Below are 24,962 nucleotides of genomic sequence, written 5' to 3'. Positions count from 1 at the left end.
TTTTCACTAGTCAAAACTACATTTCTCCTATCCAAAAATACATTTAAGATATCTTGAATTATGGAGTCATTAGAGATATCTTTAATTAGAATTATGACTAGTCAAAACAAAATCGAGATATTTTGAATTTACGTCATGACTAGTCATAATTTAATTGTAGATATCTGAAATGTGTATTTCAGATAGTCAGTAATTCATTTTAGATATCTTGAAGTCTTCATACAAGTCAATAATAAATCTGACGTCATTTCGACCAGTCAGAATGTAATAAGTTATTTTGTCTAGTCGAAATATAATTAGAGATATCTTAAATCGCTAAAACGTCTAGTCACAAAACAATTTGAGATATCTCGAACGTAAGGACGGTAAAACCGAATTTATGTTAAAACGGCTTGCCATATTACGAGCACCCTTACAAGCGATGACGTCACTGACTTCCAGAACTTCCGTGTTGACAGTCTGGAGCACAGGAGCGGATGTATTTTACTCGATTGGATTTTTATTTATTTATCTTTTTTTTAAATCGTTCCCACGAAAGATGTAGCTACCCACCGGAACAGAGGACCGCCAAAAAAGTACGAGGGGTTACTGCTCCTATGTCCCGGACAGGTTAGAAAGGAGACCGCCATCTTTACAAACAGGTGGGTTAGTCCAGGCGTAATCAGGGCAGGTATGGCAGGCCGCCGTAACATAAAATCGGTTTCGCCGCACTTACATTCCAGATATCTTAATTAGTTTATGACTAGAGGACGTAGACCAGTGACGTGCGGTCAGGGGAGGCAGAGCCTCACCTGTCATCATGGAAAAATAATATATAATAATAAAATCATTTATAAAGATATTTTCACCCTTTGGTTTGTACTATAAAGTACCTATTTTTTATTTAATTTAACCAAATCTGATGTTATGTTTCTTCAAAATCGCAGAATTTTCGCATTTTCCCATTCAAATAGTTAGAAGCGAAGCCGGTTTGGCAGCAGCGAGCTGAGCCTCACCTGGGATTGCACAACCTCTCGCCAACGGTGCTGGCTGCTATTCCATGCTCCGCCTGTCTGTACGTTGCCAATAAAATGGTTAAAAACATTTAATGTATGAACAGATTTTCCATAATTTAGCTTATGTATTTAATGTACTGTGTTTTTATTGTCACCATCTGTGTGTGTAACGTGTTTCGTGTGCTGAGGAGCGATCAGAAACGGCAGAGAACAGATTCCAGGTGAGGCAGGCAGTTCTCGTGACTCATCGCTGGGGGGAGCTCATGATCCCAGACAACTGCAGAGTAAGAGACAGTAACGGCTATCTAGCCATACCGAAGCTGGGCTGATACAGAGAGCGAGAAAGACGTGGTTTTGAGTTGTACTTTAACGGTTTCTCCCTTTGCTGTTAAGCACAGCACGAAATTAATAATATCTACATGTATAAGTTTGATTGAGATAACAGAATTATTCTGCGGCGCGGCTAAGCATCACATGTTAAAGAATAGTCTTTTTGCCCTCCAGCATTGTACGCATGTGCGAAATTTCTTTATGTAAATAATAACATGCAGGGGTCTAGATTTGTAAATCCGATTATTATTAAGTCTGTGCCTCACCAGCTATGAACCTCACCGCACGTCACTGACGTAGACGTATTAATAAATTAAGATATCTCTAATTACATTTTCACTACTGACTAGTATAAATTACGTCAGCTTTACCACTGAGTTATATGGAAAACTCCGTTGAGTCAAAGTACATTAGAGATGTCTCGCTTTTTGTTCTGACTAGTCAGAAATCTAATTAAATTTATCTTGAACTACACCATAATTCAGGACATTGTAAATATATCTTTAGACAGTAGTTAAATAGATTTGACTAGTCTTGTACAAGTTAAATGGCAGATGTCTTGAAAGCAAATAATGACTTGAAAATGCATTATTTTCAGCTTGGGAATGGGTTGACAGACCTTTTAGAGTTTCAAAGCTATTTTTAAGTGAATTGTGTTTGTCGGAATTGAATTAATATGAAAAGAAATTGCAGATTTCTGAAGCAGTCTTCAAGTTCATGAAATTTTGCATTTTCCTTATAGGATACACCGTTGAACTCTTTCGACTTTGTGACATTTTCTGACAATTTTGTGCTGGGAACCTAAAATTCTGAAGGCAGCTGTTTGGACGGCTCAGTGATAGCACATGTCGGCCTTCCACACAGTTCTTAATTCAGATATCTAAAAATGTAATTTTCACATTTGAGATATCATAAATTGTAATTACGGATGCGTGACCCATAAATTGCAGATCTGGTGATGTCATTTGAGATATCTTGAAGTGAATTTTGATTCGTCAAAATGTAACTGAAGATATGTTAAATTATCACTCCTGCTAGTAAGAATGTAAATGCAGATACCTTAAATTACCTTTCCGGATAGTCCACATATAGTTTTGTCTAGTCAAAATGGATTTTTAGATATAACAGTAGACTGTGTGTGTGCCAGGTCTGGAAATAACAGCTTGTGTTCCATTAGGCTAAAACCACCTCAGTCTTATTGAAAATCTATCTGAAATTGACCTTTTGTGTGAAGCGATGGCCGCTGCTGTGGAGCCCTTTTGGTTTTGGAAGGCTGAAAAGTGTTCTCCACAATACTTAATACCACCATACTGCAAAACCAGCCTGTGCACATGAACAGCAAAACTTTAAAAGTATTTTCTTTCCCCTCCTCTAACCAATAACTGAGTTCCTGTCAAACTTACCGATGGTGATCTGACTGACGCAACTGTAAAATGTTCCTGAAGAGACGTTGTAGCTGCTGCTGCTGGGTTCACGGTCTGTGAGACACATAAATAAGGCAGTGTGTTATCCAAAGTAACTTACAGTGGGGGGGACGGGAGGAGAAGATATTGATTTTCTCAGCGCAAAGCTAGCATAGATTGGGTTTTTTACAATAAATGCTCTTGCAATTAAAAGTTTCTGTAGTCCAAAGGTAAGGGGAAATATTTTTGTCTCGCAGTTTCAAATATGTCAAGCAACCCCTGGGTGTTGTGTTGCTCCAGCGGGGGAAGTTGAGAAAATTCCTGAACCTGCAAGGTTACGAGAATGAAACTCTAATCCTGCAGTGTTAGCACCCTGAACAATGTCAAGCTACACTGAGAGTAACAATTCTTAACCTTGGAGGCGTTGGGGGAATAGAGATTAGGGCACTCAGGAATATGACAATAGATCAAAGAATGTTGGCTATCAAAACTACTTTTAATAGCTTCAAAAATACTAAAGAGAGACACAGGAAAATAATAAATCAATGTGGAAAAAAAAGTATGTTTTTTTCCCCCTATTTTTGATCTAAAGTTGCCTTTCTAACTTGCTACGAAAGGTAGCTGTGCTGCCCCAGCTTCTTTATAAACATTGCATAAGGATTTGGTGCATCAAATCCTTATGCAATATTTTTTCATCATCTATATATTTGTGCAGCGTTTAGCGACATGTTTTGGTAGCATCACCATTATATGCAGAATTTCTCTTTGGTGCGTTATATTTAAGGGTGAAGCTCCTACTGGGGTGTTATATATCAAAGCCTCCACAAGGAGGGTGTCAAGTTCAACTGCCACCATTTTCTAAAGCTAATTGTTATGAACCAACTTCTGTAAGTTGATAGCGCTGAGTAAACAGTAAATAAAATTAATTAAAATACTTATATATTTTGCTCAGGATGTCAGGCTGATTATTTAATCTTCAGTTTCTAGTCGCTCACTAAATTTCACATATACTTGCTTTTTCTCTGTTCTTTATTTCTCTACAGTATAGCTACTTTTTGACAAATATTACTTTTTTGCGGTCTTATATTTCACATTTGTTTTTTGTTTTTTTTTGTTTTTTTAGCCACCAGTGAAATCTCTCAGACAGAAATCAAAAAAAGAAGTTGTTCTTTACTACAAGTGTTTCGTGCTTTAATAATATCTTTGGACTGTTTGTAATTTAAAAGAATAATAAAAGGAAAAATAGACAGTTGCTTTTTCAGAAACAACATTTTTTTATCAGCCCAAGCTCAACTCCAAAAATTATTTTAGGTGTTAAGATGCAGTTAGTCAGCGCGGGGTGCAGCGTTGCTCACTGCCTCGTCACTAGGGGTTGCTATGCTGCGATCTGATAACATTTAGGAAATAAGAAAAACACCATTTAAGGTTTTGGCAAAATCTGTAAAAATGCGACATAAAGGCATTTTTTCTGCATACATTTAATCTTTGAAGTTTTCTTTAAAAGTAAAATTTAAATTTCACCTCGTCTCACTCTGAACTCTATATCGTGGATCATCCTAGGACTTTTAAATTCCTGTACACGCCTAATCACAATGTCAGTCATTTTAATGGATAACATTTAACATGATTCATTTTTCATTGTGGACTTACAGGAATAAACAGATTCATTATTCATTTATCCTATGGTCAGCAAACAAAATGACCTCCACACTAAAAACTACAGCCCTAATGTGGAACACCAGCTATCAGGGGAGACTGCAGTGATCATTAATCTGTCTCAGCGCAAGAAAAACCAACTCGCAATCCTGCTGGAATATTCCTCTTAACCCAGATGTTGGCTTTACGCTGCAAGGACAGACAAAGATAAGGTCAAAAATAAGAGGGTAGAAATCAGACAGATGATTTATATTCCATAGCAGAGATATTTTCCTTCACCTTCCCTGCCCTGATTCTCTTCCTGATTCATGCGTCGATCTTTATCAGTGTCAGTTTGTCCTGACAAGAGTTCTTGAAGTTCCTCATCTTCATTTCTACCATCTGATTCGTCTTCACTACGTTCATGTCAAAAAGCTGGTCCCTTAAAAAGGCAACAAGGCTGAATTCATTCTGGAAATTGAAGAAATGATGTGGGAATCTCAAGTAAGACTAATAAGTTTATAGAGATTAGTAATTGCCTAAACGGTGCCAAACTTTGTTAAATACAAAACATCAAAACAAAATGACAATGTAATGTGTGTTTTTGAAATGAATGCTGCTTTTTTTAAAGTTTTTCCATCATTCATAGGGATTCCTTGTTTTACGACAGCATGTTAGCACAATCATAGTTTTTGATTAATCTCATGAATTTTCTAAAAAAAAACAAAAATATATTTCTGAGTTTCAAAAGCTGAAAGCTGAAAAAAAGCATACATTTTGAGATCAATGTCAGAATTTTTTAAGAAATACATGGAAAGTTTAAAGTTTCAAAAGTCAAAAATTTGTGTGGAAAAATAGCTTGAAAATTTTAAGATTAATCTAGGAAATTTTCTAGAAAAAATGTGAAAATTTCCACATTTGAAAATTTGCTAGAAAAAAAAAACGTTATCAGAAATTTTCTAGAAAAAAATGGAATTTAGTTTTGAAACTTTTCAAACTCAGAAAATTTCCAGAAATCAAAAAATTTCTAATAAATTTCTTAAATCAATCAAAACATTTTGATTGATTTTGGAGGAAATGTACACCTTCATTCTATCTACAATGGCCAATGGCTTTGTGACAGCCCAAAAATACTCTAAATGTCACTCAACCAGTAATCCAAAATAATGACGCTATCTACCCATAGCCAGATTGATCAATATGGGTTTCCTGGAATAATCCAGAAAAATAAATCAACTTAGTTTGTTCTTTAAAAACCCCAGAATATTTCAGATGCTTCCTTACATTTCTGCTTGGGACAGAGTAATCCACAATGTTACTGCTTATTACAAAGATAAACGAAGTTCCTTTCAAAATCACTTCCTGTTCCAATTCTCTAATCTTACACCAACAGCTGCCTCCAAACAGAACAGCAGCAGTGAGACTTTCTTTATCACTGACTGGCTCATTTTTCCCCCAGCTGAAGCAATTAAATTGGACTCCACTTTTACAGATAAACCTGCAGAGGTAATTTATTTCCAAAGCTATTGGAAGTCAGCAGGTGGACTCTGGAAACCCTATCATCCATAATTCATCATATAATGAATGAACATCACAGCTAAATGCTCAGTGAGACACAAACTCTAGAGATAATTGTTTTTTTTTCTGGCCATTAGAGTGCATGTGTAGCAGCTGCGTATAAACCTGAGTTGGACTAAAGTGTCCCACTACTTTTGATTTCCAGTGAAAGTTATAGTTGTAAAACATCATATCAAAGTCTGGATGCTGCACAGGATGCCTTTTTTAAAAAAATTTTTTTTTACCTGCGGACCCGGATGAGAGGCGCGTGGCGAAGGCGCGGCGGGGACTGCGCGGGCTGCCCGGGCAGACCCGCACCACCTCATCCTGGCATTGCAAACACACGACCTGGCCCTCCTGGCCGTCTCCGACCTTGCTGCAACCGACGTGCTCCCCCCCSCCGCCGCCGCCGCCGCCCTGGATCTTCATGCTCGCGCCGATCTGCTGGACCAGCCGCATGTCGGCCGCCGCTTCATGATCCAGCATCCTCCTCCGCGGAGTCCGCACAACATTACGCGCGGCTTCGCCGGGCGAGGCGACGCTCCCGCACCGCCTATCGCTTCGAACTCCTCCTCACTGCGACGCGCACGGCTCGCGGGACACGCGTTCAGCTCAACCCCCTGGCTTCCATCTGAGCTCGCTCTGTGTCCTGCTGGAAATGCTGGTCTTTGCGCGTGACCGCAGGCGTGGCTGCTTCACGCAGTTCTGGTAATGTCGCAGTGAACGCACTGGGATTTGTTTCCAGTTTGTTGGAAATCATATTGGAAACTCTTAAACGACACAGAAGTTTGTAGGTCACCATTTCTCTATTTTCTGAAGAAGAAAAAAAGATTTTGGTTCCTATAGTAATGATTAAATTATAAAGGGAAGCCAGTTTTTTGGGTAAATCAAAGTCGCTCACTCACTTTGAGAGTTCTTGTCTTTGAGTTTTAAATTCATAAATCGGCAAGATTCTAAATTTTCTACATTATTTTCTGCGTAATTCATTTATTGACAAAGTTTGCAGGCTGACTGGATCATTCCTTGGTTGCAGTCACAGGAGACAAAGGTCCCACTTTGGACACCTCTGAAGTTACTGAAAGGTAAAACAAAAACATCCATAAAAAGATGTTTATTGAGGAGTTTTTCAGGCTCATTTTGTAAGGGCTATATAACCTAACAAAGTGATCATTTCAACATATTATAAACAGATTGGCTAAACTTAAATAGCTTTAAAGAAGATGTCCATGGATGTACAGCGTTTGGAGGAAAGTCTGCAAAAAAAACAAACAAACAAACAAAAAAAAAACCTGAAAACTAATTAACTACAAATCTCATAAAAATTAATGCTTAGAATAATTAATCCATAATTTCCCTTTGACGTCTGTATAATCAAAATTGATGTCTTAAAGTTGCACAATTATTTTAGTTATTTACAATCCCTACTTTAAAGTGTTGAGGCATAAATAAAAAAGAAACAGGATGTCAATCTCCCCTCCTACGAGAAACTGAATTTTTTTATGTCATGATGAGGCGCCAACGTTCCAACCCTCTTCTCACAGTTCCAAGGTCAAACGTCAAACTAAGACAAGCAAAGACAGACCCCCCCCATGAAAGCAGAGTATAATCTCTGGCCTTGAGGTCTGACGGAACACTGCTGGGGAAAACTCTTCACCTTGAGGAAGAACCTTCAGCTCAGGGGAAATAACCCAGATCTGCTGGATAATAAGTCAACAGCTGCAGCCATCCTTTATAATGCTCCACATTTAGAGGCACTGCATGGTCCAGCCTCAAGTCAGGGTGTTGGCTGTGCTGTGTTTGGCTGTTCAATCATTTCAGGCTGCATATATAATATTGTAAGGATCTCCAACTATTTTCTCCTGTTTGTTTGATTCAGTAGTGATGAACAACTACAAGAAAAGATGATTATAGATGTTCAGTTATGTCATTCAGTTAGAATAAGTTCATATAATTACAGGACCTTAAGCTTTAAATGTTTTTCCCAAAAGAATTTTGTTGTTATTTTTCTATTAATATATTTGTTAAAACGTTCATCATGTTGCGACAGTATGAGGTAAGATAATCTGTCGGGGGGGAATCCAGTTCCTCTGCCTCCTCCATCTCAGTGCGGTCAAAAGCAATGGTCACAAACAACCAATCAAAACCTGGAGGCGGGTCTTAGTGCTGTCAGTCATGCCCATGTATGCTCTGATAAATGCGCTAATGTTGGAAAAACAATTTACCTTCACAGGACAGCTGTTAATCTGTCATCATCTGTGGCTATGCTTACTAGCATTAGCATTCATGACCGGCTCTGCTGTGGTGAACCAGCTGTGTAGTAATGAGAAAGAGGGAGCTTGTGAGCAGCACGTGCAGGAGAGTGATTGACAGCACTAAGACCCTCCTCCTGGTTCTGATTGGTTGTTGTTGATGGCACTGTGTATTTATTGACATGACAGCAGAATATAGGGAGATTTTTTACACAGATTATCTGCCTCATATGCTTTTCTGTTTCCATTGAGCGTTTTTTTTTTTGGTTTTCAATAGCTAATAGCAATAGTCATCAGAATTAACATAAATGCTTAAAGGGTGCCACGTTTTATGTAATGTATTGCAGACACTCTTCAAATGATCCCTCGTTTTTAAGAAAATGTTCTAATTTCTAATAGGAGTTATTTTCTTCAACACCGTCCACGATCGGACTAAGTGTGGAGAATTTAAATGAGAATGTGTAAATACAAAAGGTCCTTTGAGAACAACAATTTACTGTTCACTTCTTATTTTATAAATACAAATAGAAAAGTTGCAAGCAGTTCTAAACGGGTTCCAAGCCCAACCCAACAAGTCTGTCTCTGGCCACGCCCCCACTGCACTCAAACTCCTCACCTCATTTTGTCAGAATGTGGCTAAGGAAAATCAAAGGTGCATCAAAAACAAATGCAGAGATGCTTGTTTTAAGTGGAACTAATATTGCAGAGAGATCTAGAACGTGATAACTGATAAAGGTAATGTTTGCCTCCTGTTGTTCATCCCTCCTGTAGCTGAGAGGAGGCATCAAGCACACAGCAATGCTAAGCACAGAGAGAAACTGAAACTGAATATTTAGCAGCGTCACTAACTCCCTCTGTCCCAACAACAGATTAATGATGTCAGAACGTAAGTTAAACTTGTGATTATTTTTACTATTGTTTACCATTGAGCCAATTTAAAGTGGAACAGGCTGGAATTCTTGAGTCTCGCTTCACCAATCAGAGACAAGTCAACCAACAAAGATGTCCTCCTGACAGATAACTGAAAGGCTGTATAAAGGAATGCAGGCAGACCAGCACAGCAGGACGAAGGACATGAAGCGCATCCTAACAGCAGATGACATGCACTGATAGCAGAAAAAAGTGTGTAGTCCCTATTTGAAGACCGCTGCTCCTGAAACAAAATCTTTGATCTCTTTAGATACGTCTTTGGGGTTTTGTTCCTGTCCAGAAAAGAGTTGTGACCTCTTCCTGACACAGAACTTCACCACCTTCAGGTAAGAACTTGATTTCTCTTATTTGAATGCAATGTAAAAAAACAAAAAAAAACTTTAGCTACATCATTCCCCTAACCAAAGTAGTGAGGCCTAATGAGGTCTTTTGTAACCTCCTAGCATCCATAGCTGACCAAAAAAAATGTGCAAATTGAAACTACGAAATAAATTTGCTCAATGGAAAAAAAACATGTTTTTTCATGTAGAGCTTTTGCGCCTAGGATGAGATGTTCTGTTGTGTGTATCAATATTCTTGCACAAACCTAACCTGCCACCAAACAGGTTGGGGTTTTGAAAAGAATAACCCAGGTAATAACTGAGCCCTACATGAAAAACAGTGAACCGTCGTCGCTGAGGAACTTTGTGAAATCATAACTTGCAGTGATGCAAGATTTTTCATCCACTTGCCATTTGCAACCCTCCAGTTTGGAAAATGTCAGATGCAAAGACATTCTTTTGAAAGTATCTACAGTGCCCTCTGCTGGTCTCCGTAAATAATAGAGGAGACTCCCATTTCTGATGCTGATCTCAGACTAATTTAATAGATAACTTAAATTGTCTGGACACTAATTGGCTAGAGGTCAAACTCAACACATCTAAGGAAAATAAGAAAAATCACAAAATGTTGTGCTTGAAGTCGGCTCTATTATATAAAATGTACGATTTTTACCCAAAATGTGAAATAATAAAAAAAGTAATGTGATAACAACAGCAGAGAAAGAAAATGTGCTGAGAAAGAGTCTTTGGAGAAATCTACATTTGACTTGTTTTCAACATAAAACAAAACAGATTTTTTTTTAAAAATTATGAAACAGAATCAAATTGAAAAAACAAAAAAAAACAAACGTGAAAATAATTCCAAATAACACATTTGCTTTTTTTTTTCCAGCTTTTACATTTTAGCCTGGGATCGAACAAAGACATCAGTGATGATGAGACCACAAGCATGGAGAGCCATTTGCTGCCTGAAGTTCAGAGTTATCTACCTCCTCTTGACTTTGAATGTCGTAATTCTGCTGATGTACGGAGACAATTATTTAAGAACACGTGATGTAACCAAGGTGAGTGTGTGAGTCTTATGATGGATTTGACTTGTAGAGATTAGGTGTACGTACTATGAAGGTGTATCCAGCTTGAAAACTACTCCCTGTATCTCTGCTAACAAAGCTTTGAATTGCACATGGTGATTAAAGGCATGGATACAGATGCTTGGGTGTAGAAACGCATGTCTGTAAATGACCTAGCAACAGAAATCTCCATACCCCAAAACAAATAACTGATGCTGTTGTGACTTTTTACACTTATATGTTGTTCAGTATATTTGCATAAGTGACTGATGACTGATAAGTGCGAGACATGATTTATTTGAATAGAGGAAGTTTTTTTATTTTGAAGAATGCTTAAGGTTTTGGTTCTGTTTTGTCACTGTCTTGCTTTTGTTGACTTTTGGTTGCTAGGTCACGAACAGCTGTTGCCGTTATCAGCTGTCGCTTTTTTTTTTTTCAATAAAAACTGAACAGAAAGGTTCAGTAAAAGACATACGAGCCTCCATCTTGTTTGAAGAAGCTTTCACTCCGTAACAGATGCACGTTAAATCTGTGTGGCTATGCCAGCTAATTTGTATTACTGTTTTATTTTTCAGGGAAAATCCACCACCCGTGTTGCTAAAACCAGCTGCTCCTTCCATTCACTATCACCTAAGGAGGCTCAAGTGGCACATTTTCTGAAACACTCAATCGCCTGGCCCGAAACGCTTTCTTTGCCCCGTCACCTCTTCTTGAATGACACCAGTGATCCTGCTCAGAGTACCTTCACCATTCTCCCACACAAACGGGGAAGTTGGTTTGTAGGGGACCAGCTGGAGGTTTTGATAAAAGTGTCCGACTTCTATGGTCGCCCCAAAACGTCCGGCGGAGACTTCCTGCTTGCTCGGCTGCACAACCCTACTCTTAACGCAGGTGTGGCGGGGCGAGTTTTTGATCATCGCAATGGTACCTACACTGCTGTGTTCCCTTTACTATGGGAAGGAAGCGCACAGGTTGAGGTGAGACTAAGTTGTATGGTAAACCCTCCATTGACACAAATTCTTTTCAGTAATGTAGGAAGACTTCTCTTTCACCGTTTCCCTACAGGGAAATGTGATTCATCTGTCTCCATGTAGTCCCGTCTCTCACCAACTAACTTCATGTCCTCTTTTGCTACATCCATAAATGTCCCTTTGGTCTTCCTGCCCTGTGGCTCCAACCTCAGCATCCGTCTACCCATATAATCACTGACTCCTCTCTAAACAAGTCCAAACCGTCTAAGTAAATTGCGCTCCCTTCGTCTTCCCCGCTCCCCCCAACCCCCCAAAAAGGTTGACTCTTCACAAAGGGAGACCCAGAAGCTTCACAGACTTGATTGGAGTTAATGTTACAAAAAAATCTAATTAATTTCCTCACGTTTAGATGCACACAGCGTGTTTTATTTTTTTATTATGGAAGTATAGAGTTATCTCCTAAATTACTACTGATAATTGGAGGAAAAACTAAATAGCATAGCATATAATATAGAGCTTAAAAATGGTTAAAATCTAGTTTTTTTGGACACAGCAGATTTTTCAACAAAAAAACTTATGTTGTGCTACTGTTAAAACAGGAATAGCTTAAAACTAGGAAATGTGCTTTCATGTAGTCTTTTAATCCTCCAAAGCAGCTATTAAAGTAAATAGCATTTGTGCTAGGCAGGGTTTTAAAACACTCTACAAGCTATTTTTTTATGTCAAATTTGAAAAATCACATTGAAAACTTGCTGCATTCTCTGTATGACATTGTGTTGAACTGTACTTTAATGTCTGGACATTTTTAAGTATTCTGGAATTGAATCAATTTGTGTCGTTTATCTGATAAATAATCCTTAAAGCTTTCGGTAATGTTTCTTCTTCTCATTTCTACAAGGTGACTTTGGTCCACCCTAGTGAGGGAATCGCCGTGCTGGAAAAACTGACCCGAGAGCAACCCGACAGAATCTATTTCCGCAGTTTTTTCCGTTTGGGTTCAGTGTATAAAACCACAACCTGCAACATATGCCTCAATTCAAGTCGGAGGCTGTGCAACTACACTGATCCCAGCACAGGCGAGCCCTGGTTCTGCTACAAGCCAAAGAATTTGAGATGTGATGCCAGGATCACCCACTCCAAAGGAGGATTCAGAGTTTATCTCAGGCCAATGGAGGAAGAGCTCTTTCAAAGGTAAGAAAATTGTTACATTTATATATACCCCTCCAGATATGCACACACAAACATAAATTACAAAACGTAGAAATGTATTTTGCTTTTTTTATTTCATTGTTATTATTTTCATGCTATTTGATGTATGTTGAGTCATGTTCTTCATGACTCAACATACCAGAGACACAACTGATTACAAGCTCTATTAAGAGAACTGCGATGAGCTCACAAATTGACGTTATCATAGTACATGATTTTAAAGACAAAAGGTGCATTTCCATTATAATTGACATTTTGAAGATAAATTTGCTTAATGAAGACACTGCAATTTCGAACTTGAGACAAAAAAAAGTGTTTTTTTGGGGGGGGGGGTTCCTGGACGCGCCTAAAAGTGATGTGAGTCACTTTATAAAAAAATCTGATGTTGGCACTGGCACAAACCACAAAAAAGAAGTGGTAGGAGACGGTGCCGCGCGCATTTCTACACAGCAAAATTGTGATTATTTATTTACCTCACCCTATTTTCAATACCCTTGTTTAATATAAATAAATGAATAAAATTCTCCCGGCCAACTTCGTATCTTTATAAGTGCGTTAATTACACACAAACAACAATGAAACTCCAGGGAGCTCAAATACAGAGGAGTTTGATTACTGAGACAGATGGCTGATTGGAAACAGGATGCAGCTATGAGTGAAGGCAAACGGGCAGAGACAAATGATGGATGATGGATAAACACAGTAGGGAACAAACAGGGAGTCAGAGGTTTTGGCACCAAAGGAAAACACCTGACAAATAAGCTTTATATTCAAAACTACAAGAAACAGAAAGCAAGAATAAATGAGTAAAACTGAAACCAAAGAATAAACAGATACCCTTTAAAAGAAGACCTTTAAAATAGTATTAATGAATCTACACACAGTAAGATTCATTAATAATAATATGTCTTAACACAAGCATAAATAACAGGAAGTGATCAAACACAAATGAAACCCAATAGTCTTAATGTCCCAGGACAGTTTTCCCAATTTGGGCAACTGCTGTCTAGTTCGGTCTGACTCATACAAAAAACACCTTTAGAAAACATTTGCTTGACTTTTCTAAAGTTAAACAAATAGTTTTTGTCTATTTCGCTGAATGTGGGATATGTTTTTCATCTTTGTGTTAGTGGTGTCAACTTGAAGGTCTCCATTCCAGCTTCAGGACCTGCACACATCCAAGGTATAACATTTTTACTGCTGCCTTTATAATGTCAGTACTGCTGAATACATGACAGGCATGGGGCATGAGGACAAAATGTAGGTGAACTCGACTGTCTGCAGATTGTTTATAATGAGTATTAATCTACAGCCAAAAATTAATCAATCTATCTACTTCTAATTCTTTCTTCTTCTTCCAGTTCTGAGTCAATTTGATTTCTTTTACAGATCAGGTAAAGTTATAAAAAGTAATGCTTGCAAACATCTAGTCTTCTGACAATTTGACATCATGTAGAATTTTTGTAATTATGTTTATAATTATTCTTTTTTTATTTTTTTCATTCTACTTATTTAGGTTTCAACTTTCCTGGGGACTTTCCTGGTGTAGCAAAAAAAACTATGCAGTTTACCCCCTCTGGTTATTACTACCAAGGTGCTTGGCGGCCACTAGATGGCACCACCGTTCACCAGTTTCACTCCATCACAGCAATCAGCCAGTGTCTGAAAAACAAAGCAGTCCACCTGTATGGAGACTCCACCATTAGACAGTGGTTTGAATATTTAAACCATTCGCTACCAGGTATGTGTCCATTACAAATGTCTGACATTAGGGTTTAAACTGGTTCACTTTGCTGCCTCCTCTGTTCTCTTTGCCATAGATCTCAAGGAGTTTGACCTGCGGAGTTCCAACCAAACCGGACCGTTCCTGGCTTTGGATTATGCAAACAACATTTTATTGACGTTCCACAGTCATGGCCCTCCTATCCGTTTTCGCGTCGTCCCTGTCAGTCATCTACATTATATTGCCAATGACCTGGACCGCGTGGTTGGGGGAACCAATACAGTTGTAGTTATTGGCATCTGGTCTCACTTCAGCACTTTCCCCATTGAGGTCTACATCCGACGTCTGCTGAACATTCGGAAAGCGGTTATGCGGCTGTTGAGCAGGTCTCCAGATACTCTTATCATCATCCGGACCGCGAACCCCAAAGCGTTGACGCTATACGAGACATTGACCAACAGCGACTGGTTTTCGCTACAGCGTGATAAGATCCTCAGGGCAATATTCAAAAGAATGAAAGTCAAACTAGTGGACGCCTGGGAGATGTCTGTAGCCCACCACCTGCCACACAGCCTCCACCCACAACCTCCCATAGTTGAGAACATGATAGATGTTGTTTTATCTTACATATGCCCCAAAACAGAGAATTTATAAAGAACTTTCTTGAATGTGTTTTCTATTGTCTTCTGTGGTGAACATTGTCTGTGAACAGATAACAGTTTTATAATAATACATTTTCCAAGCGGACTAATAAAATCTAACTGAAGTCATTATTATCAATTTTATTTTAAATTGAGGTTACACTGAAGTAATGGTAATTAAAATGTCCATAACCATCAGAAATCTTTTGAATTTCTACATTTAATTTCACTTAAGTTATTGACGCTGAGGCAATAAGTTAAAGGGTTGAATATAAAATTCTAGAAACTTCACAGTATTTGCAGTTTTGCTCATAAATTTACAGGCACTCATTATGGGTACAAATGCCACATTAATATAAGACATTTTATGATTTGAATCAAGTTTTTTGGGGGGGTGTAACAATCACACAACTGTTATTTTTGACAAGGACAAATGTCATTGTGACTGAATAAATTGGTATGAATTTAGGTCAGAAAATGTGTAAAATTCCTAATCTTCAGCTCGAAATGTTGTACATGTACACTATGCTATTATTGGGCCAGAAACGTTTCTTGAATTTCAGTAACTAGCCTTTTATCAATCGAGAGCACAGTTCACTTATTCACAATAAAGTTAATGGACTAGATTAACCTTCTCACGGTCTTAGAAATGGGTTCTCACCGACCCCACGGGTGCTGTTACGAGGTTTTTGTGTGTGTGTGGGAACTGATGGTCTGACAGGACATTCCTCCGCCCCCGTGACATCTCCTCCTGCACTCCTACGCAACCCTAAGACGCCATGAGGGCAGTTTTTTTACCACTAGAAAACTACACCCCTTAAACACAAATGGCTCTTTCAATTTTATAAAGATTTGATAGTTTCAATTACAAGTATATTTGCCTATACAGAAATTTATCATTATTATCAACAAATCAAACAAGTCCAGGAGACGCCAGCAAGTTTCCTTCCACAATAAGGAAACATATTGGTTTATTATCCAACCTTGCAGATTACAAGTGCAGCTGTTGTGCAGACAATGACACCGGAGAGAGATGATTACATAAAACACCTGGGAATAAAAGAAATGGAAAGAGAAATAAAAAAAGAACCTTACTACTCTGTGCTTGTTTTGGTTGCTAGGGAGTTTAGCAACGGCTTACAGATGCAGTCACATATATTTGATTAAGTCTCCCTGCTACTGATCACGAGAAGATGGTATTCTGCTTATCTTGTTAGTAACCAGCGGTTATTTGAGCTACCGCTGCCTTTCTGTAACCCTGAACCAGGCCGCTTGTTATCAGCAAGGCCATCAACAACCATGCCAAACTGAAAGCCACTTAAATTCCCTTTCAGTTTTGGCTACATTGTGCCTTATAAAAAGTGAGTCACAGTGTTTGATCTATGACAGATCTTTGCAGTATGATGTGAGGCGTGCCAGTGTGAAAAAGAAGTCAATATTTTCCCATGACATCGTAATAGTTTACGTTCAATAAAAATTCCATTTTATGAGGTTTGATGATTAATTGCTGCCCCAACCAAAAAAAATAGGTGGAACAATAAAATGGAGTGGGTTGATCAGGTAAACTAAACAAAAAACAAATCCTGAGGATAAATTCATAATAGCTGACCTTTGGGCAACACAGAAGTATGCGGAAAATCAAACTGGAGATCAAGAATTGCTGCTGCTCCGACACACAACACGGTAACGAGTTTCTTCATAGACCGGCATGTCCTATCAGTGACACAAAACTAGTAGAATATCAAGGGAAGAAAACATATGTACAATTGCACTCCAGACTTATATTTCTGTGGCTCTTTCAAGTGATACTATGTACACAGCAGCGATACTGTTGCATGGGTCATGAAATCAAAAGGACATTCTTTATTTGGACATTGGGGTAGAGGAGTCGTCTTGCAATCGGAAGGTTGTAGGTTTGATTCCAGCTTCCTCCGACCACATGTCAATGTGCCCCTGGGCAAGGCATTTAACCCCAAATTGCCTACCAATCGGTGTGTGAATGGGTGAATATGACTCTAGTGTAAAGTGCTGTGGTCAAAATGATTGGAAAAACACTATACAAGTTCAGTCCACTTACCATTTTATACTCCAAATGAAGAATCATGGTTGTAGACTTGCAATGATTCAGACAATAGTAACGATATAATGTCAAAAAAGGTATTATGATTTACTTCTGGCAGAAGGACATCCATAACAAGTTCCCCTGTAACGTCTGAACTTCAACCAGCTCTGTCAGGACTCCAGCTGCTCATCGTCTTCAATGAAGATGTCGACCCCGGTCCTTTGACGCTGCCCAAGGAGACGAAACATTTCCAGCGATGGCCGCCTGTAAATGGATACAAAGTAATGCAGAAATATTGGGTGAAAAAAAACTAACAAAAAAATCACTTAAGTCATTCATGATTTTCTGGCCAAAATTAGTTTTTAAACTCAAAATGTAGAATCTGCCCTTTGTCCTGGGTGATGAAATCAACAAGGGTGTCAGTATTCACTCTCCTTTGTTGTTGTGTTTGATTGGCAGAAGGAAAACAACTAAAACATGTAAGGCATGGAATTGAGAAACATTGTTATAAACCAAGGCACTGCTTACGCCTGGATACCTGTTGTTTTCAGGTGTATTCACCAAGTACACACCTGAAAATCATTCCTATTCTAGGTAGGCATGAATGTAAGCCTACCATAAATGCATGCAATAAGGTAGGCTACCGAAAATAAGGTAGGCTACCGAAGCAATTTCATTTTAAATGTGCATTTAAACAGTATAACTTAAGCAAAATCTGTTAACGGCCATGTTACACCCTTTAATTGCTCCTTTTCCCTTTTATTTTATCCAGACCAGCCATAATCAAACACGTTAAACTCAGTTTATGCCATAGGCTATTGAACTTTGGCAGCAGGTAATGTTCCACCTCATAATGGAAGAGACTGAGCTTTATGTTAACGAGATTTGTTTTTGTAAAACCGAAAAGCTCAGTGCTCTTCCAAAAGCTACCCTCCATTTGCATAATGTGTGGTTATTGTATAACCGTAACCATACTGAAAACGTGGAAAAGGTTCAAGGCTTCTTTTAACAAAGGCGACACACAGTGATTTTCTGCCATTTCCAGTGTGCTTTAAAATGTCTTCATAGTAACACAATGTTAAGATTTCCGCAAATAGTATTGCAATAAAAAATAAAAAAATACGCCAAACAGCTTCACGTCTTCCAAACCTTTATCTAAAGTTTCAAAAAATCAAAGTCCTGTTAGCATTTGAAACTATGTGCTGACGTCCTGCCTCACCCGCCATCTTTCGTTTGTTCTGCTCAGCCGGTATACGCTCCCGGGCGTGTTGTCCAAACTTAACGTGGATCAGGGAGGCGATTAAAGGATTCCTCAAATACGCATTAAAGAATAAAGGCAACAACCCCAGGTTGTTTTTTTTTTTGATTTTGCATAATACTCCCCCTATTATTGTAAAATGAAACATAGAAATATTTTTGAAGTCCACTCCATCAATTTGTCTGAGCTTAGACCACGCCGGCTTAATCTTACAGCAGAAACAAGTCTTTTTTTTTTCTTACCACCCTCAGAAAAAGACAACTTCTCTAAAAGTATAATGGGTAACATGTGTCGCTTAATTTGAATGGTGTGGAGTCATAATTAAAGTAGTGTAACACTGGTGACAAGCGATTGCTGATACATTTTTGTTGTTGGCCCAGTTGAGTCAAAGTCCAGGGGGATTTTTATAGCTCAGGTCCTTTCCTGGTTACACCCTGTGAGAAGAGAAAGGCAGGAAAACACACACGCGCGCACACACACACACACACACACACACACACACACACACACACACACACACACACACACACACACACACACACACACACACACACACACACACACACACACACACACACACACACACACACACACACACTGTGTTTCACTTCCAGCTCCACACAGCTCTGCGGATTTGACAAAGTGAGGACGACGATGGAGAAAAATACAAAGGTAAACCCAAAAAAAAGATGAGAAAAATTATTAATTTGAGCTGATTGTTTTCTTCTGCTTTTTTAATCCACGACGTCAATCATCTAAAATTTAAAGTTTTCAAAATTTGCCTAGTTACATTTTTCAGCTTGTAGCAAAGGTTGCATTTAAATTTTTTTTTTAAGCACAAAACAAAAAGTTGTAGCATCAGCACAAAATATCTCTAAAACTCATTACTTTCAAATACTGACATATTTAAATATTGACATATTGGGTACAATGAGAATACAAGAAGAAATATTTTCAAATGTGTTTGTGGGTGAAAATGCATGCAGAATAACATTCTGATTTATTCACTTTAGTGAATAAATATGTGCATTTGAAGTTTATGTCATAGTGCACACAGTATGACATGTGTCATACTGTGTGCATATAAACTCCACGTACTTTTAGAGAATTAAGTGGAGTTTATATGSCTATTATACGGCCATAATCATGTGTTTGTGCGTGTGATGTTTCACTTCCAGTATGTCTACTGGACACCAGTGAGGGGTTGTGTGAACAACAACATGGTTTTAATTATGACAATTTCAAACAGCGTTTTTTTTAAAAAAAAAAACTTTCATTGTATTCACATTTTTACAACTTAAATTACAACTCTAATACAGTATTCTGATGGGACAGTTTGCAACCTGACTGACAGCATTTTATTTTTCTGGATTTATTGAAAGAGAGATCTAACGCCATGTTGTAGAGGAAACGGCAGCTAAATTATATTCTATTTAAGGCCTCATACAAATCAGCCCTGGTCACATTTAAAGGGTTTTTTATGACCTAAAACGGACAATGATAAGAACTGGCTTGCTTAAATAAATATTATTTTTGTAGAAAACACATATCTTGTGTTTATCTTGGATTATATTTTGGATTAAGTTTTGTTCGGTGGTAATCCTTATTATTTTTTATGAAGTTACAAGGTCAGGCACAGAGCCAAGCGTGTGTCAGACACGCATTGGGTAAGCTAATTTACCATTTTATTCCTAAAGAAAATTATAATACACTCACAGTTTCACTGCGCGCTCAGAACTTATAAAACACGACTGTAAATTAAATCATATTTGCGCTTCGCATTAATCTTGCATGAGAAGAGTAAACTGTGTGGCTTTTAAATTTGACGCCGGCATTTTCTTAAACTGCGGTCTCACAGAGGATTCATACACACCTGAAGCTGGTCGAAGAGAATGTTCCAGATTGTCCGGATTGAGTGAAAGGTGGCGCGCGCGATCCGCGCCGAGATGCAAAAAACCCGGAGCTCGCGCGAGGTTCGGATGGTGGGATTAGTGCACGCTATCTGCCTCGTGCCCAGTTCAATGCGTCATCTATAAACCCGTATTTATTATCTCCGTTACTGGTGAAAACCCCCCAAAAGAAAAAAGAAGAAAAAAAAAAAACTTTCATAAATGTGAGGCGGCTTTTATTTTACAGTGACGTTGCGCCAGTTACATGTAGACGAAACGAACCCAGCAATATGAGGCAGCATACATTCAGCTCTCGGTGCCGTTACAATAGCAAAAAACAAAGCAGCTTCCAAAGCTGTCGCACGAGCGCTACGTAGACGTTGTCTTGCACGTTCGAGATATGTTGCTTTGTCAACACCCCCGTTTCTACCGAAGTTAAATCAAGTTCACTGTATAACTACACTTTTCATTGGCAAAATGTTTACAGTATTCATCATTTCTGACAAACTATGTTCTCTAGAAAAGTTTTGTTAGCTAAATATAAAAAAACAGTCAACGTTGAATGTCCTTATTAGTAGCAAAATGCAAGGAAGATGCAATAAACAATGAAGAGGGTTAAATATTTAGGATGAGATTATCAAAATAATAGAAAAAAATTATATTTATTTCCGAAGATGTCATGTTAAACCACATTTGATTATGATTCTTGCTATCACCGTGAACAATGAAAGCATTTTATTTCTAATGCTCATAAAATAAGATAAGACAAACTTTATTGTCCCAAAGGAAACTTGTCTTGCGTACAGACCCTGCCTATCATATTACATTTAAAACCATTTCTATATAGATCCATTAGCAGAAATAAATAAATAGCTCCCAAAATTTACGCAAAGTCTTAAAAATCATTAGTCGAATCTGAGCCACGGAACAGCGGGTACGGAAGCTGCAGCAGTCAAACCACTGCAGAAACTACTGCAAGCTATATCCTTCCCCTCTCGTAGAGATCGGCTAATTCTGTGAAATTCAGTCAAGTGAAGACTGTTTAGCAGTTGACCAGCTACTTTTTTGTTTTAATAGCATTAGTACACTGCTTCGTGCGGGTCAGACTCAATTAAATTACCTCATCATATTGCAATTTTTTTTTCGGCGGTGTTAAAAAATTCTGCCGGTATTACCGTAAACAAGACGATACGGCATATCCACAGTAATCCACTTTAAACTGTCAGTTACTATATTTATCATATAAAACGGCATAAAATGGAATCTTTTAGTCTTTCAGATATATAATTAAGGATAAACTGAGGATTATGTAAATTATAGATTTGTAAGAGTTTTGTCTCGCTTCCTAATTAGCTCATAAATAGCACAGAAGTTGACATGAAAAAACATCACTTTTGATTTTATCTGAACTTTGATGTAATATAAATATATAAATAAGTATAAATCCCACCCACCCCTCTACCTTTCATCTACTGAAAATGCATCTCCCTTTGTGGTTAAAATAGATAAAACAAAAACTAAATGAAATAAACATTTTAAAATTTTTCACTGACATTAAACTTGTTTCAAACAGTTGTTTTGGTATTTAAACCAAATATAACTTCATACTAGCAAACAAAAGGATAAAGGTAAATATAATGCCAAAACAGCATATCTCATTTATTCTCAAATCATGAATAAAAGAAAGACAAACCAGTCATTTAATAAAAAAATTCAGACTTGACAATCAGAAACATAAGTGTTTCTTTATATTTTGTATTTTAACGCAGGGCAAGTCGTCACTTATCATGGAAGGCCAGACGTCCAGAAAACGTTTTCCTCTGAAGTACAGTTGGATCTTCCTGTTCTTGGCTTCCCTTGTTTTATGGCTTATGTTTTACAGTGAAAACATCACTGATCACATAACTCATCGATTATCAGAGGTGAGCATTTGTCACCTTTAAACTATTTACTCCATCTGCATAAGGATGTTAGGCTGATAAAAATACAACTTTTCACACAATGAAAAATTTGTATAAACAAGTAAAGATGTAGCCAACAAAACCATCATCTCTGAATATACACAGTTACAAATGCTTTTAATTTACAGTAAAATACAGGCAGCAATTTTACTGTATAAATATGGATTTTACTGTATTTTTATAATAAAATTCTGGCAACTACTCAAAAAGTGAATCACACAAGTCAAGTGTTTTCTTCATTACTCTTGATAAATTTGGTTTAAAATTTGTTTCTCAGAAAATGTATATCCATCTATCCATCCATTTTCTGTGCACCCTTGTCCCTTAGTGGGGTCAGGAGGGTTGCCGGTGCCCATCTCCAGCTAACGTTCCGGGGGAGAGGCAGGGTTCACCCTGGACAGTCTGTCACAGGGCAGAAAATATATATATTCAATTAAACTGATAAAAAATATATACATAATTATGACGTAAGGGGCTACAAAATAATGATCCAGCAGATATTTCCCACAAGGTGGCTAAGACACTAGCAGCTAACTGTTCACACAGGATATTAATAAAAGTTGTTGCTGCTGTAGAATTAACTGACCAGTATCCTAAAAGCAAATCAATATTTTGTATGAAACTGTATTTGTGTGTCATTTGATTGATTTCTAAACTTTTCTCTAGTTAAAGATGAACGTCCCCACCACTCAGGCTCYGACACCAAACACCACAACATTAAAACGTCCCACTGAGCCTCCTCAGCCAGCCAGCGTCTGCTCCTACCACTCTGTGTTACCAGAGGACGCTCTGGAGGTAGAACAGCTGAAGGAGTCCATCGCCTGGCCTGAAACACCTTCTCTACCATCCAACTTCTCTCTGAATGACACCAGTGGTCCGGCTCACAGCACCTTCACCATTCTGCCAAGAAATGGTGGTGGAAGTTGGCGAGTAGGGGATCAGCTGGAGGTTCTGATACAAATCACCGACTTCCACGGCCGCCCCAAGTCATCAGGGGGAGATGTTCTGCTYGCTCGGCTGCACAACCCGACTCTTTTTGCAGGCGTTGCAGGGCGAGTGTTGGATCATCACAATGGCTCTTACACTGCTGTGTTCTCTCTACTCTGGGAAGGAAGTGCGCATGTTGAGGTGAGACTAAAACATTTATTGACAAGCGAGCCAGTAACGAATCCTAACTCTCAACTAAATGAACCTTTTTTATGATTTGTGACAAGAGGAAACAGATAATCTCATGTTTATGTGGCATTCAGTGGTTTGACCAGGCACGTGCAGAAGGGGGGGCTGGGGGTGCTTGAGCACCTGCCCTTTTTGCTCCTTGCCCCAAAGTGCCCTTTTGGTCAATTTTTTTTATTTTTGTTTTATTATTATTTCCTAAGCCCTCTTCTGACACATAAAAACATGTGCTAAAATTCTTTGCTTTTTTGTTTCTTTTTTGTACAACATAATAAGCCGGGTCACCTTGTTACCTTTGACCTTTTGCCCGTGACGCATGACGCAGTTTCTGCTTCAGCTCGGAGTCGCGGTTTTAGCAGAGAGGTAATGAAATACAACAGACACTGACAGGCCTCTGTGTCTGCCTTTCTCTGAAGAACTACTGAGCGGGAGGAGACAGCCAGGTGAGGAGAAACTGTTCTTATCTATCGATTCAGTATTTTTATCATACAGACATTAGGCTGTTGTTGATGACCCTGATAGATTCAGGGTCTAGATTCAGTCGTTAGTCGTTAGACTGATAGATTCAGTCGTTGCTGCTAGCTAACGACGTTGCTAGCAAAGCTAGATAACTAAAAAGCTTTTTCCCTGTATCGTTAATGATATCAGTCATTCTTTAGTATTTATTGTGCAATAAGGGGCACATCGCCCGTCCAAAACCGATCATCTCCATAATGGATATATGTCCGATCATCTAATTTCCTTTGCTGCATAATGTACATTTCATTTATTCCAGCGTTAAGTAAATGTACCTTGAAGGAAAATAACACTTAAATAAAAGTCCAAAAAGGATATTCATTTAGAATTAAAAATAACTCACCCTGAATTACCATGATAGATATAATGTATGTAATAAAAGTGTCATTAATGAAGAAGAAAAAAATCAATCCAGACTTTAAGTTTAGGGTCTGGTTTGCAGAGTATGAAGTAAAATTTGTTTCCTAATTATTCAATGGGAAAAAAAACTAACCTCAGTTAAGTAAAATAAAATTGTAATCAAAACTTTTGGAATTCCTTTAAAAAAAAGTTTTGTTTAAAAGACTTTTTTAAATTAACTTATTTTTACCAAACAAACATTTATTTGCACACATCAGAAATATTTTGTTGTATTGTGAAAACTCAGTAGGCTTTTCTCATGGTGGCATGCATTAAAAATTCAATTTTTGCTTTTGTTTTTCTGCAGTTCCACATTAAAGTTTGGTGCAGCTCTGCTGTCCTGAATTGGACCATGTTCATCTCCACTGCAGCAAACAGGCAGCTCTTCTTTTTTATAGATTACAGTCACTAAAAGGTTGCATTGTGCCCTTGTTTATATTTTTAATAGTGTAATTCTGTAAAGACAAAATATGTCTGGTGGTCCAGCTCTGATTTACATATCTTGCTAAATTGCGGGTTTGAATATTGCAAAACTGTCCTATAACAAAATAGACCTGCAGAAAGAAATTACTAATAAAATATCTTACATATGCATAGTGTTATGCTCTATATGGAGATGTTCGTTAGCTTTGATTGTATATCTCACAATTTTGTAATTTATCATTGTTTAT

General features: G+C 38.0%; 3 protein-coding genes across 7 annotated transcripts in view; 2 read left to right on the top strand and 1 right to left on the bottom strand.

Moving 5' to 3' along the window:
- The window catches only part of LOC103459641 (NXPE family member 3-like), a 20,905-nt gene extending 5,743 nt beyond the window's left edge, over window positions 1-15,162 (top strand). Inside the window, exons 1-9 of one of the 4 annotated variants that reach the window (XM_008401395.2) lie at window positions 440-641; window positions 9,350-9,425; window positions 10,312-10,483; window positions 11,065-11,466; window positions 12,359-12,651; window positions 13,800-13,852; window positions 14,031-14,063; window positions 14,186-14,410; window positions 14,490-15,162. In XM_008401395.2, coding sequence (XP_008399617.1) covers window positions 10,352-10,483; window positions 11,065-11,466; window positions 12,359-12,651; window positions 13,800-13,852; window positions 14,031-14,063; window positions 14,186-14,410; window positions 14,490-15,046 — 1,695 coding nt within the window. In that variant the 5' untranslated portion in view covers window positions 440-641; window positions 9,350-9,425; window positions 10,312-10,351 and the 3' untranslated portion in view covers window positions 15,047-15,162. Of the gene's footprint in view, window positions 1-439; window positions 642-6,839; window positions 7,003-8,061; window positions 9,056-9,349; window positions 9,426-10,311; window positions 10,484-11,064; window positions 11,467-12,358; window positions 12,652-13,799; window positions 13,853-14,030; window positions 14,064-14,185; window positions 14,411-14,489 lie in introns of those variants that run through there. The other 3 variants (XM_017302755.1, XM_008401393.2, XM_008401394.1) reach the window with 3 other exon arrangements.
- LOC103459640 (anoctamin-4) overlaps window positions 1-17,210 on the bottom strand; it is a 70,165-nt gene extending 52,955 nt beyond the window's left edge. Inside the window, exons 1-2 of one of the 2 annotated variants that reach the window (XM_017302754.1) lie at window positions 17,205-17,210; window positions 2,729-2,803 (exon numbers count right to left, since the gene is read on the bottom strand). Coding sequence is in view for 1 of the 2 variants with exons in the window: in XM_008401391.2 (XP_008399613.1) it covers window positions 2,729-2,803; window positions 6,166-6,406 (316 nt within the window). In the remaining variant the exon portion in view is untranslated. Of the gene's footprint in view, window positions 1-2,728; window positions 2,804-6,165; window positions 6,637-17,204 lie in introns of those variants that run through there. The other variant, XM_008401391.2, reaches the window with a different exon arrangement.
- Window positions 17,211-18,968: 1,758 nt separating this feature from the next.
- Window positions 18,969-24,962, top strand: part of LOC103459643 (NXPE family member 3-like) — a 9,617-nt gene continuing 3,623 nt past the window's right edge. The window contains exons 1-3 of the mRNA XM_017302760.1: window positions 18,969-19,025; window positions 22,012-22,164; window positions 22,870-23,331. Coding sequence (XP_017158249.1) covers window positions 19,008-19,025; window positions 22,012-22,164; window positions 22,870-23,331 — 633 coding nt within the window. The 5' untranslated portion in view covers window positions 18,969-19,007. The remainder of the gene's footprint in view (window positions 19,026-22,011; window positions 22,165-22,869; window positions 23,332-24,962) is intronic.

This window comes from Poecilia reticulata, linkage group LG23 (assembly GCF_000633615.1).
Source record: "Poecilia reticulata strain Guanapo linkage group LG23, Guppy_female_1.0+MT, whole genome shotgun sequence".
Taxonomy (NCBI): Eukaryota; Metazoa; Chordata; class Actinopteri; order Cyprinodontiformes; family Poeciliidae; genus Poecilia; species Poecilia reticulata.
This window is presented reverse-complemented; position numbering and strand designations above follow the sequence as displayed.